At 37.7% G+C, this 13,490-nt stretch overlaps 8 protein-coding genes across 8 annotated transcripts; 2 read left to right on the top strand and 6 right to left on the bottom strand. All coding sequences in view use genetic code 12, as the record gives it.

Moving 5' to 3' along the window:
• Positions 1–794: 794 nt before the first annotated feature.
• SPAPADRAFT_47944 (uncharacterized protein) lies at positions 795–1,712 on the top strand (the record flags this gene model as incomplete). The annotated part of the gene is made up of 1 exon (XM_007372223.1): positions 795–1,712. One exon carries the CDS (start codon positions 795–797, stop codon positions 1,710–1,712), a length of 918 nt encoding a protein of 305 aa, XP_007372285.1.
• Positions 1,713–1,915: 203 nt separating this feature from the next.
• Positions 1,916–2,954, bottom strand: SPAPADRAFT_57964 (uncharacterized protein; the record flags this gene model as incomplete). The annotated part of the gene is made up of 1 exon (XM_007372222.1): positions 1,916–2,954. One exon carries the CDS (start codon positions 2,942–2,944, stop codon positions 1,991–1,993), a length of 954 nt encoding a protein of 317 aa, XP_007372284.1.
• A 171-nt stretch (positions 2,955–3,125) lies between these two features.
• Positions 3,126–5,519, bottom strand: SPAPADRAFT_130664 (uncharacterized protein; the record flags this gene model as incomplete). The annotated part of the gene is made up of 1 exon (XM_007372221.1): positions 3,126–5,519. The coding sequence occupies one exon, from the start codon at positions 5,517–5,519 to the stop codon at positions 3,126–3,128; it is 2,394 nt and encodes a 797-aa protein (XP_007372283.1).
• Positions 5,520–5,873: 354 nt separating this feature from the next.
• On the bottom strand, positions 5,874–7,568 carry SCW4 (Scw4p; the record flags this gene model as incomplete). The annotated part of the gene is made up of 2 exons (XM_007372220.1): positions 5,874–7,186; positions 7,226–7,568. The coding sequence occupies 2 exons, from the start codon at positions 7,566–7,568 to the stop codon at positions 5,874–5,876; spliced, it is 1,656 nt and encodes a 551-aa protein (XP_007372282.1).
• A 492-nt stretch (positions 7,569–8,060) lies between these two features.
• On the bottom strand, positions 8,061–9,148 carry SPAPADRAFT_57961 (uncharacterized protein; the record flags this gene model as incomplete). The annotated part of the gene is made up of 1 exon (XM_007372219.1): positions 8,061–9,148. The coding sequence occupies one exon, from the start codon at positions 9,109–9,111 to the stop codon at positions 8,428–8,430; it is 684 nt and encodes a 227-aa protein (XP_007372281.1).
• Positions 9,149–9,253: 105 nt separating this feature from the next.
• Positions 9,254–9,963, bottom strand: SPAPADRAFT_57960 (uncharacterized protein; the record flags this gene model as incomplete). Its single annotated transcript, XM_007372218.1, has 1 exon — positions 9,254–9,963. The coding sequence occupies one exon, from the start codon at positions 9,927–9,929 to the stop codon at positions 9,312–9,314; it is 618 nt and encodes a 205-aa protein (XP_007372280.1).
• A 150-nt stretch (positions 9,964–10,113) lies between these two features.
• SPAPADRAFT_131380 (uncharacterized protein) lies at positions 10,114–12,117 on the top strand (the record flags this gene model as incomplete). The annotated part of the gene is made up of 1 exon (XM_007372217.1): positions 10,114–12,117. One exon carries the CDS (start codon positions 10,114–10,116, stop codon positions 12,115–12,117), a length of 2,004 nt encoding a protein of 667 aa, XP_007372279.1.
• Positions 12,118–12,209: 92 nt separating this feature from the next.
• Positions 12,210–13,035, bottom strand: PMM1 (phosphomannomutase; the record flags this gene model as incomplete). The annotated part of the gene is made up of 1 exon (XM_007372216.1): positions 12,210–13,035. The coding sequence occupies one exon, from the start codon at positions 13,005–13,007 to the stop codon at positions 12,252–12,254; it is 756 nt and encodes a 251-aa protein (XP_007372278.1).
• Positions 13,036–13,490: the final 455 nt, after the last annotated feature.

Here is a 13,490-nt window from a genome sequence, read left to right as displayed (position 1 = left end):
TCTAATAATTAACCTTATCATTGCTCAAAACTCTCGAGGACCAGTTAAACCAACCGTTAACCTTAATCTCTCCCCACATGTATTACTAAATCTGGAACAATTCGAATTACCTCTGCATATCCTACCTAAAGTTATGAAGCGCATCGTATATTACTGTTTTTGCTTGGAGGTTGTATCTTTTCTCTTTTTCTAGATAAAAGCAACCGGATCTACTTCATATAAATGTAGTAGTAAATTAGCTTTTGCAATCATTTCTTTAGGAAAAAAAAATAAATTCTTAAAAAATATTAATATTCCGATTCCTTGTCTCCATCTCCTTTCCTCGGGCATTATTTTTTATTAATTTAACTTCCCCCCCCCCCCATATAAATACAATTGATATCTCGGATTGGAAATAGATTCAATTTCCATTGTTTGACAAAACCAATCTAGTTCTTTATTGTTGTTGTTTCCCTAAAAATTTTTTGTGATCCCGCGTTGTGTACTCCATTAGATCTTGATCTTTTTTTAGACTGGTTGTGAGGTTGACGACGGTAAGGAAATATCATTCGATTGAAACGCCAGGTCATTTTTTTATATCTGCCCATAAACAGTTGTAAGTTTGCTATATTTGGTTGAAATTGGCTTTGTTGTTTTTGAAATTCGAAATCGGTACTGGAAGAAAGCAACATACCAGTATACAAGGTTATAAATACAGATATATAGCCCGTCGCACAGGCAAAAATCAAAACTATTGGCTTCTTTAGCCCTGCTTACCCCCATATTCGCACTGCATTTATAAAAACTTCAAAACCATGAATGCTCCTGAGGACCCATTGGGAGAGTTCGATATCTCGCTAATAGAGTCTTATTGTCCTATACTTCCTCCTCCAGCTGACTTCAAGGACTCTTCCTTGTTCGTTCTTCCAGAATTGGATCTAAACTATGATCTCGATTCTTTGCTTGCGCCTACATGGACAAACTGCGAAACTATCGCGCCGTCCGCATTATCTTCACCCTCCCATTCACGTTGTCATTCCAAACAATTATCTTTAGCTTCCCCATTATTAGAAAGCAAAATATTACCTGGAATACCACCTTTGATTGAACAGGATGATTCTCCATTGTCCTCACCGCCCACATCAAATTGTCCCTCCACCATAAAAAAATCCGCCTCGAGGAGAAAATCTAGATCAAGGAATAACAGTATTGGCTGCGACATTTTCTCATACAATTACTGTACCACTAATAACACCAAGTTTAAAGTAAGCAAAAGTGCAAATACTTCCCCTATTTTAAAGCCCCCACTTAAGCCATCTGTTACTATTGCATCCATTGATACCCTTGGTCGTTTTCAAAAATCCACATCTTCAAATTTCCTAAGTGGCTCAAAATCTTCCCCTCCCGCCCCAATTGCGCCACCACCACCACTTCCACCACCAACTACCAAGAAGAGATCTAAGTCAGTGGGTAACCCATTCTATAAACCAATAATGCATGTTGTTTCTCCAAGTCAGCAACAGCAAAGACAGAAGAGAACGGAATCGTTTGATAGCACTCTGCTAGTGCTTGACAATAACAGTTTTATTGAAACTACAACTATAGATCAAAAACTTAACGAAGAAGTCTTTGTGGTGGAATCTTTATTTGGCAACTACAACAGATTCGCAAACGACGTTTCAGACAACAAGGAGAATTATTTTGATCCTTTATCAGAATCGTTCTCAGTATAAACAATTCATTGGACATTCATCTTTATATTCTACTTCTTACCTGGGTCTTTCATTTAATGTTATCTTTTTAGTGTGATAAATTGGTTTTTATTTCAATTCTTCTTTTTAATTTGTTTTGGTTTACATGGGATGTTCAATTTAGATGCTTCATTTTTAACTCGGAGTTTTTGCGTTTGTTGTATCTTTTACCTAGAATAATTAAGTTAATAAATGTGTACTCTATATATTTTTTTTTTGCAACACTCTTTTGTAAGCATTTACAACCTCTATAAACAATACTATATCTCACCAATCAATGGTTTCAATGCCAAAGGAAGAAGTTCTGCCGCATCACCTTTGAATCCCCAAGTATCCTTGACTTTCCCTACGACTATATCATTCTCTATATCAGTATTAAATATCGCCACCTTCCCCCCTTTCAATTTCACTCGATCAACATAGCTATTGGCGGGATATACAGTCCCACTTGTTCCAATAACAAGAATTAGATCGACTGGACTCCCTTCCAGCTCAATAAAATTATCAACTTTGGTTATCAAACTCAAAGGAAGTGACTCACCAAACCACACAACACCAGGTCTCAATAACGATCCATCTTTGCATACTGGACATTGAGGAAGTTCTTTTTCAGATAAGGTCTTTACTGGGTTAAATTGAGGAGATATTGATACTTCTTGTTCGTCAAGCAGTCGTTTTCGATTATGAGATGGATCAAATTCTTCTTCGGTATCGGCTAAAGCTTTTGTCAATGGTTGTTTAAAGTTGTTATGATCAACAAAATTACACATAAAACTTGTGCATTTTAGATCGAATAAAGACCCATGTATTTCGTATAAGTTTTCTTTGCAATGACCACTTCTACTCAGTAGCCCGTCGACATTCTGAGTTATGGTAATGTATGTTAGATCGGATTGAGGACTTTTCCCCATTTGTGATAATTTGGCAAGGGCATAATGTCCCTTGTTGGGCTTAGCTTTGAGTGCAGTATATCTTCTCCATGAATAGAATTGCCATACTAATCCAGGATCAATATAGAATGCATCAGGTGTAGCTAAATCAATCATATTAAAGTTCTTCCATAGTCCCTGGGATCCTCGAAATGTCGGTAATCCTGAAGACACTGAAAGTCCTGCACCAACAAGTGCCACTATCTTTTTAGATTTGAGTAGATGCTCTTGGAATTCCTTTAATTGTGTGCTCATTGTAGTTGAAGGCGATTCCGAGGGTCTCATTCTTGTCTCACTTAGAAAAACCCTTACGTAGTCTAGTACAGTAATTTTTTTTTTTTTTGCTTGTGTGGGGCGAAACTGATGGCACGATCTGATGACGATTTTTACATGCGATAAAGTCTTACCTAAAAGAAATACACTTTAGTTTAAAATAGATTCAATTTAATTATACATAAGATCTTATTTACTGTTGCTCCCTCCTTAATTTCCAGGCTAAATATGCAGCTGAATGTCCAAGCTCGGCTTGAGAATTAGTTATAATTTTTCTTCCGCTTAATAATACTGGAGGTGCTCTGTAAAACACAAATTCTTCAGATTCAACTTCACCTTCATTATTCAACTTTTGTCTCTTGTTGACTAATTCTTCAACTTCTTCGCCTAAATCAAAAACTCCTGTATTCAACCCATAAGCTAAAGTTCCACCAGCCAATAATGTAGAATAAGTGGATGCAGAAGTATGGTAATTTCCTCCAGTGGGCGCAATACTAGTAGGTGTAGGAGTGTTGGCTCTTCTAAACAACAGCTGGTGTTGTTGTAATTGCATTTGTTGCAATTGTTGCTCTTGCAATTTCTTAGCTTGGCTTTCTTGAATTTGTGCTTGAAGCAGCTTATAACTTCCTGGTAATGCATGTTTATCTTCAACAAAGTTTGTAGGAGCACTAATACTGGTGGTTGTATGAGTTGGCACAACATCCTGCAGAGCAGTAGGAGATCCGCGAGCAAGCACACTAGGGGAAGTAGCATATACAGCAGTGGTGGCACCACCTCCACCTTTCAATTGAGAAATAGGAGTGAAGAGGAATGCACGACGTCCTGTAGCTACATCATCATGTTCTGGCATCGGTGTAACATTAGGACTGGAAATGTATTGGCCCAAATCATCATCGGGTATTGGGGCTAATTTATAAACCAGCCCTGATACTGGTGGAGTGTTTGGTTGTCCTCCTATTGGATCTGGAATGGGCATACCGACATATGCATCTGGTCTCAAAAGGTTCTTCAAAGGTGATTCATATTTAATCAACTTACGGTTTTCATGTAAGGGAATTAATGGTTGTTCAGGATCATCTCTAACTTCATCTGGTAAACAAGCCTTCCAGGTTCTAATACGATTGAAAACATGGGTTGATTCGTTATATCTGAATTCACAAATAAACCAAGGAGCTCCATCAGGGATAACACCTTCTGGAAGGTCACCCTTTTGGTATCTTGTTAAAAAGATAACATAGCAAGGACCAACAATTTCATCAACTAAATGATCTCTGTATTGACCTGTTTTACAAACTTCATTCTTGAAGAATAAACGATCGATAGCATGACAAGTTTGTTCGGGACGGTAGTACCAACATATATTACAATATCTGTTCCCTTCTTCAGTAGACCATAAACGGAAGATTTGTCCCACAGTAGGCTTCTCGGCATCAACTGGGTTTGACATTAATACCCAATCACCAATTTTATAGGTGTAGCCATTAACTTCTAACGAATCCATGGGGAATCTCAAAACACCATCACTACTTGCGGTACTAAGACTGAGAACTTCTTTGTCGGATTTGCTCAATTCCATTTGAATAATAATTTGAGCTTCCTTTTTGAATTGTTGGTAATCCATAAATTCTTCACTGTATGGATCATCACCATAATAAGTCTGAGCATTAGCAAACATTAAATCCAAGTCATTTATAAATTGGTCAACAGTAGCATATTTTCTACTTCTTACCTTCACTTTGATTTCTTGTAAACTTATTGGATTTGGAATACGTTCATAATAATCAATTTCCTGCTTGATATCGGGAAGCCTTTCAAAATGCTTAGTCAAGGCATGATCATTAGTTGCATCACGCAATTTCTTGAACCCTTTCAAAATCAACTTGATACGAGTTTCAAATGGCTTATCAATAATAGGTGGACGACCTCTTCTGATACCCGATTCGGCTTGCTTTGTTGCTCTTTCTCTTGTATACAGTGGAGTTTGGTGTTTTGGAGTATGGATATTGCTGTTGATAAATGGTTGTTGCTTAGGATGTGAAGTACTAACCAAAGGTTTTGACATTGAGATGAATGGGTCTGCTTGAGGAGTAACGCTCATTTCAGAAACAAATTCTTCTCTTCTGGGTGTTGATTCACCCGCATCTCCAAAATTAACACCCGCCAAGGTAGGATCATCATTATCATCAGGCAAATCACCCAAATTAGGGTAGAACAAGGAAGAGTGGTTTGGAATAGCCTTGTCATTTCTTAGTTTAGGAAGCACCACGTTGCTGATATATTCTTTCAAGATTTGGGCGTGCCTGTACACAGCAGAACCTGGTTCATTAAAGTATCTAGCATTCCATGAAATCAAAGCCAAATCATCTATAAATTCTTGGGCACTGGCATATTTCTGTGTTTTGATTTTCTTTCCAACTGCATGCAAAGAAAGAGGATTCTTGACCAATTTGTAATAGTCGGTTCCTGTTCTCAAGGGTAATGTTTGGAATGTTTGATAAATTAAAAATCCGTTGTCTTCCACTTTATACAATCTATCAAAAAGGGTGCGTATCCTTAACGCCAACTTTTTCCTTTCCCTATCCGACATTATTTTCTCTGTTTGTCGACTTTATTCGATTTATTGGATGCAAATTTACAAATTTGTTTTTGTTCTGTTGATGGTGTTGGAAAAAGGTTTGTATTATACTTTTTAACCATTTGGTTCTTTTTTTTTTTGCTCTCGTTCCGAAAAACAAAAGTTGAGTACGCGAATTGTGCAACACACGCCACTTTGAATTTGCAACTATTAGCATGGCATACTTAGAGTTTCCTACAACCTGATATTACCCATAATAATATATTATTCACTAAAGTAAAATTTGATAAACTATTGAAGAAATTGAAAAGAAGTGAAACGAAGAGAAGTGAAAGGTAGTCAAATCAGAATTGTCTTTAGAAGATTCTATTCTGCTGGGTCCCCAAAGATACCCCAGTGCTGCTCAACATTGTATGGTCCAGGGTCCTTCCAATAATCGTTGTACATGGTAAACATGATAACTTGTGAACCTAAGGAATTCACAATGGACTTTATAGCAGCAACTTGATTTGGAACCAGTGGAACACACAGACCAAATGTATCACCTTGAGTTGGCCATCCGGTTTCCGTGATCAACACTTGTTTATCTTTACCACAAACGTTTTGTAAGTTAGCAATTTGTTGTTGTAACCAAGGTCCAGAATTTTCTGGTTGAACTCCACCATCCCAATATGGATGAGAATTAACAGCAAGGTAGTCGGAAACTTCACAAAGAGCTGGATTACCAACAACAGCAACTAAGGTATCAACTGAAACAATTGGTCCAGTATATTGAGGTGCATTTTGTTTTAAGAATACTCTAGATTGTGAAACTGCATTTTGTATATCAGCAACCGTGGCAGCTCCAGCATTAACTCTTTCATTCCCAATTGCAATAGTATGGACTGCACTCCACCCTCGGGAACTTCCAGAAATCGCAGTTACAATATCTTGCAATTCACCTTGAACCAGGTCCACATTCCAAACACCCAAGAATAACTGTTGGTGAGATGACATTGCACTTAAAACGTTTTCAATTCCAGAACAATCAGTACTGTATAATCTAATAACGTCAAAATTGGATAATTTAGCAATATCAGAAGCTACATCAGATGCAGATTTACATTGATCCGTCTTTGTGTATGGAGAGTAAGTGATACCTTTGGAACCAACTGCAGCTGCTGCTCCTGCATTACTGCCACCATTAATTGCAGATGCAGTTGCCATACTGGATGCGAGTGCATTCTTTCCTGGAGATCCACCTTGAAAGCTCAAGTTTATGGAGGATGCTGATGCAGATGGGATGCTAACCTGGGAAGAAGCAGGATATGAAACTGGTTGGGGATCAGGGATTGAAACTGGTTCTTCAATGAAGGATGAAGGATCAGAACTTACAACTTGAGAAGCATCTGGTTGGACTGTAGTGGTTTGGGTTGATGATGATGATGATGAAGATGAGCCAAAAAGTCCTGCTAACCAGTTGAGGAACCCCCCTCCAGTGCTGGATGATGATGATGATGTTGTCGTAGTTGGTTGGGATGCTTGGGTTGGGTTACTGGCAGGGAAATCAGAGCTATATCCGGTTCTGGTTACGGTAAGTATTCTTGTGATGGTGGTCTCGGATGGGTAGTCAGCGTCGTCTTCAGCAGCAGCTGCCTCTGGCTGTGGTTGAGTTGTAGCTGCAGTAGTGGTTGGATTAGCTCCAAAAAAGTAATGGAAAGCGCTTTTAAATGTCTGACCAAGCCAACTAGAACCATCAGAAGTTCCCAGAGCAGTAGCGGCGGCGGCAGCGGGGGCAGCAGCAGTGGTTTGAGGAGCAACCGATGGTGTGGCAGCTAACTGAACGACTTGTACTGGGGTAGCAACCGCTACCGGAGTAGTGACTGCTACTGGGGCTTGAACAGGAGCTGGTGTTGTAGCTGGTATTACAGCTGGTGTTGGTGCTAGGGTTGTAGCTACAGCACTTGCGGATGACTGCAGGTCAAAGAGATCAAAAAAGCTCCACCTTTTTTGATGTTGAATTGGAAGACCTTGGGCTATATTTGTCACTAGCAAATAGATAAAAAGGAGAGACAAGTTCATCTTTGGGGTATACTTGTAAGGATTGAGTATTCAAACAGTGGCTGGATGATTCCTGTTGGATGTATTCAAGGAGTGATGAAGATTGTTGGGTGCAAAAAATGTTTCAACATGTTTTATAACAGAGGCGAACAGGTTCGATATTATATACCCTTGGAAAACAAAGGGGTTTTTGATCATCCGTCTGGCATAATGACTTCGATAGTTGCCTATATTGGTATAGTAATGAGTTAGAGAAGAAGTTTAATAAATTGTGTGCATCGTTCGTGTTAAGAGTATTTTACGGAACATTTCCTAATTTGGACATGATTTTGTATGGGTGCCGATCTGAATTTGTGCACGACCTTTTACGCGATTTCCTATTTGGGTAATTAGATACTAAGCCCAAACAATAAAAATTGATACATACTGATTCATGAAACCTGTTTCAGGGTTTTACTGTTTCTAGGAGTTGGTATTGCTCCATAATTCTGGATATGCTGGTGGCTTATAAATAATTGACAGTATGTGTCTGTTTTTCATTTGCAGTAGTCACTTAGAATAGGAAGGATTTACCGCGATAAGGAAAAATTGATAATTTTTGCATTCACCCCACAGAACTTTACAGCTTTTTGCAGTTGCCATATAACCTGTTAAGGTTATCCGGGGAGTAACGGGGGTAAAGTTATATCCAAATTACGAAATTTGTCGATTCGTGTTGTCAATGGGATATAAGCCTACTCTGAGCCTCTGTTGTTAAGAGGAGATCGATAGACATGTGAATTGCTACGATCACTTAAGCGAATACATCCTAATTAGCAGAAGCTGAGAATATGTTTGATATTAAATTCAATTGGTTGGGTTATAGACAAAAAAAAAAATTTCACCTAAATATCTTAACTATGTAATAGAAACTAACAAGCATCACAACTACACAGAACCAAAATAACCACTTATCTTGTTTTGCTCTTCTTTCTATGCTTCGAATTGTTCCTCGACTTACACCCAATACGACTAAACTTTCTTCGAATTTGGTTTGAAGTCTTCTCAATACTTCGTTTTGATCTACGATATCTTCAAATGCTTGTTGTCCCATTTCTAGGATATGATCTAGTTGTTCAGTACCTCGGGAAAGTGCATCTTTCTCCTTATATAACCCTTCCTGGTATGACATGTAACTTTGTTGTTGTTGGTTAGTAGTATCGTAGGGATTGTCTGAACTAGTAGTTGAGTTGTGAGTATGTCTCCGTCCAAACAATTCCTGTTTGTTGCTTTCTTGGACAATTGTATCTCTCTGAAGTTTTAAGCTTTCAAATTTAGTTTGAAATTCATGGACATCATGACTAAATTTTTGAAATCTGCTTTCGTGTTTGGGGTATGATGGATCATTCTTGCTTTTTTCTAACAAATCATGATATTCCTTGATGGTTTTCTTAAATACAGTGATGGATGTTGTTATGGCACCTTGCAACGACAATGGCGAAGTAGAAAGGTTCTGCTCGAACTCAGATAGATCTTTTGTTATGGTCTGTGTCTGCTTAACCCCATGATTGTATATAGAATTCATTGTTTGTGTTTCTGTGGATGTCAATCAAATGGCTGTTATTTGTGTTGCCAGTTTGACATTTTTTTCGTTTGCGCTGTTCAACTAAAAATGTGCATATCCGTGTCAACAGAATGACCTACAAAATTTCACCTACATGTTTCATCTAGACGGATTAGATTACATCAATTTTACTATTTTGTGGTATTATTTACTTGAATCGACTAACCAAAGTATCTAATGAAGGCTAACATCAAAGCAAAAGTACCGGAACATACCCCAATCAACCATTGCATAACTTGAGTCTTTACCGACTTGATTTGCATTTGCATATTGGCGATTTCTTCGTCAATTCTCGTATAAGTTTCTTCAATCTTCAGCTCATGGATTGAACTTTCTTCTCTAATTCTTCCCTTTTCCAAATTCAAATCCAATCGAACACCAGCTTGGTTCTTGGTTATTTCTTCCTTTAACCGATTCTTCAAATTGGTTAAGTCGGTGCGTAGCTTTTCTTGCTCCTTTTTCAAACTTGTAAATTCTGCCTTGTCCATTGTTTGTAACTCACCTTTAAGCTTAGCAAAGTCAACTTTTTGTTGGTATGCATTGGATGATAGTGTTTCCTTAGACACTAAGTTATTAGTTATAGAACTTATTCCATCGTTGATTGCAGAATTTACTACCTGTACAGCTGTTTCGGCCTGCTTTTGAGTAAAGTCGCCTTTTTCTTGTAAAAGTTGAACAAACTTTTTAGTGTCAAACTTAGTTATTGTTGCAAGATTTCGATTAAATGCTAGGATCTGAATTGGACGGTACGATCTCTGTAGTATTATTCTATTAAGCATTTTGCATTTCCTGCTGGAATAATGTGGTGGCAACTTGGAGGGGGTTTGAGTTCTATAGTTGGTTTTCTGTGTTTGCGTTTTCTGTCCCCACTCGCTTCCTACTGCCAAAACCAGATCAATCGAAGAGGAAAAAAATTACAACCATCATCGCCCTATCCCGTCAAGCCAATTACAAACCAAAAACATGCTTTCTGGAACAATAAGGGCATCGAGAAGAAGATTTCTCTTTTCCAGGTTGCTGAAGGTGACTGTCCCTGTCAGATTATACTCTAATCCACAGGACAAGAAACAAACCATTGAGCAATTCAACAAGTCCAAAGTTGACTATAAATTTGGCTACAATTTCGACACCATAGATGATCTAGACAAGAAGATCAACCCCGATAGACAAGCAACTATTGATTTAGAAGATGAACTTGCTGCTAATTTCAACACCAGAATAGAAAATGACCCCCTGTTGGCCAACCTCAGGTATGGTTCTCCTGAATATAAGGAACAATTACACAACCTTTATGAAGAGTTCAAGAAAAAGCAAGAAAAAGATAGAAAGAGATTCGAGTTTAATGAGAGAATGAAAGGTGTAGGTATGGGTGTTCTTATTGTCGTAGGTGCCATTAGTGCTCATCAAATCTTTATGAATTATCAATATTTGAAAACTAGTATCATGGCGGATTATACTTATAAGATTGGTGACAGTAAGGCTCAAGATTTATCAGCACCCGAATTAAACACTAAGCGTGTGGCAAATTTTGCTGAGAAGTTGGAGAGTGAATTGAATGATGAAACTATAGCAAATTTGCAGAACTCAACCGAAGTTCCTGGATTATATGTGTTTGGAAAGCATAATGGCCAAAAGTTACCTATCCGTCTACCATTCTTTAATGGTATGCTACTTAAAGATGTTTACATATCACCAGATTATTTAGTAGTTGTAAATGAAAAGGGTCAAGTTTACCAATGGTACAAAGGTCTTGAAACACCTCAATTGATGAACGTGCCAATCAACGTTAAACAAGTTTGCGTTAGTGGTGATTACCTTTATATGTTATCTGAAAAGGGTGAAGTTGTATATACTCCAAGACCAGAGGTCAAATCTGCCGAATTCACCCCACTCAAAACTAGAAATTTGTTAGGTATTCAAAAGGAACAAACTTATAATAAGGTAGATGTCCCTGGTGCTGTGCAGCAAATTTCCTCAGGTAAGGATCACCTCTTATGTTTGAGTCGTAAGGGGAAAGCATATGTTATTAACACTTCATCCACTCCTGAGAATTATGGTCAGTATGGTCCTGCATTTTCACCTTTTGATAAGTCAGTTGAAATTCCTTGTAATAAAGCCATTGACATTACATTATTGAATAACGAATTGATCACAAAGAAAGATGGAAGCAAATCTGTGAAGGAGCGTACATTCACTAGTGTTGCTGCAGGAAGCAACTTCAATATCGTTGCGGATCAAGCAGGAGAAATTTGGACCTGGGGTCAAAACAGCAATGGTGAATGTGGAATTGAACTTAATCTCAAAAATGAATTACAACCAGTGCCTAAGAAGATCTTATCCAAGAAAGATATCATCCGTGCCTTTTTCATACACTTGCCTAAAAATGTCACAACCGATAATCTCACCATTGATAAAGTATTGGCTGGTAATGAATCCTCATATGTCCTTGTTAGCTATATTGATCCTGAAGATTCGACTCAAAATAAGCAAGTTGTGTTAAGTTTTGGAAATGGTGTCAATGGACAATTGGGAAACAATAGATATTTACATGTATGTTCCAAACCGCAAATTATGAAGTCTCTTCTTGGGTTGGAAGAATACGACGAAGCCAAGAATGCTTTGACTAATATTGGAATCAAGGATATCAGTGTGGGTGATAAACATTTGTTTGTGACTTTGGATAATTCTGGAACTAACAAAGACGTTCTTGCTGTTGGTGAGAATGAATCTGGTCAACATGGAAATGGAAAGAGGGTCAAGACAAACAAACCAGTACAATTGCCTAAGTTGATTGAACCAGAAGATTTCGAAGGACAGACTAGAAAGAAGTTAGTTCAAAAAGTAGGTGATGTTGTCACAAATAGATTGCTGTTATTGTCTGGTACCCAATTACCTAACGGGACTAACATTGAGCAAGTCATTGTTGCAGGAAAGGAATCCTCTGCTATTTTCTATAGACGTAGTTAGGTTCAGTTTTTTTTTTCTTTTTGCAGTCTGTATATAGTTTGTAACTTTTGCAATAATTTTGTACTACTACTAATACTACATGGTTTTCGATAAAAGGGTAAAATCTATTAATTATCTAAACAGAAAAGGTTTGCTTATAACTTGAAAAGCTCGTTTAAGATCTTGATGGTATCATTTGGATTGGTAACAGAGTGACCAATAGTTCTTGGGTCGTTGTAAATTTCGTAATCGTTACCACCTTTGTAGGTCTTGTCACCAAAGAAGTGGATTTCATCAAAGTGTTCATCAGCAACGTGTTGTAAACAGTAAGTTTTGTCCCATCCAGTTGGGAAAACATCGAAAGAAATTTGACCACCGATAGAATAAGTTAAACCGTAGTCAGCAAAGTTTTCTCTTAAAGCAGCAACCATCTTTTCTCTAATGTTGTGGACCTTGTCAAAGGCTTCGTAGTCGTGTCTTTCTTGAGTAGAAGCGTTTCTACCGATTGGAGAAACGTTGATCATACCGTTTCTGAATTCGATGAAGGTACCTCTTCTAATTGGGATATCGATTTCAGACAAGTACTTCAAGATGAACTTGGCCAATTTGTTGTATTTTTCTTCACCAATCCAGTTGATGAAAGATTGGGAAGCTAATTGTTTACCCAACTTATAGGCGGTTAAACCGTTTTCGGAGAAACAGTAATCGAATTCTTCCAAGATGTTTGGACCTAATTGTTCAACTTGCTTGGAGAAATCGGAACCTCCGACAAAACCGATAACAACCTTCTTTCTCAACTTTTCCAAAGTTTCCTTCATTTCGTCAGAAATGAATAATCTGGCTGGAGTTAAGGTACCGTCAACATCGAATAAGACTAAGACCTTTGGGTTTTCCTTGTTAGTGAAAGACATTATGTAAAATTTAATTAATATTAGCGTCAAAGAAGAAGAGCAAGAAAAGAAAGAAAGAAGAAAAATCCACAGTGTTAAATAGCACAAATATTACCTGAAATTCTTGGGCAAGCGTGTTCTTTGTCGGAGACGTTGGAAAAAAAAAATAATTAGATCTACGCGACCAGCTTAAAAATAACTCTCGAAAGCCTTCGCAAAAACAACGGCGCAAACACACACACACGCACGTTTATTATTTAGATTGTTACTTCAGCTCATTGTGCTTGTAAGCATAGATTCAGGGTCAATTTGTGTATCACCAGGATATGTTTGGTACAAACGTTGTATTCGATACTTTGTAACGCATATTGCAGCATAAAATTTTTTTTATAGGTTCTGAAGATTCTGTTGGAAGTCTATTCATACAATACTGATATTCGATTTGTTAATTGGGTTTAGCTCTGTTTCTTTTCTTGCAAGTTTCGCTCTGCTTTTGTAAATGTT

This window comes from Spathaspora passalidarum, assembly GCF_000223485.1.
Source record: "Spathaspora passalidarum NRRL Y-27907 unplaced genomic scaffold SPAPAscaffold_1, whole genome shotgun sequence".
Classification (NCBI taxonomy): domain Eukaryota; kingdom Fungi; phylum Ascomycota; class Pichiomycetes; order Serinales; family Debaryomycetaceae; genus Spathaspora; species Spathaspora passalidarum.
The sequence above is the reverse complement of the archived record's forward strand: the minus strand, read 5'-3'. Positions and strand labels throughout refer to the sequence as shown.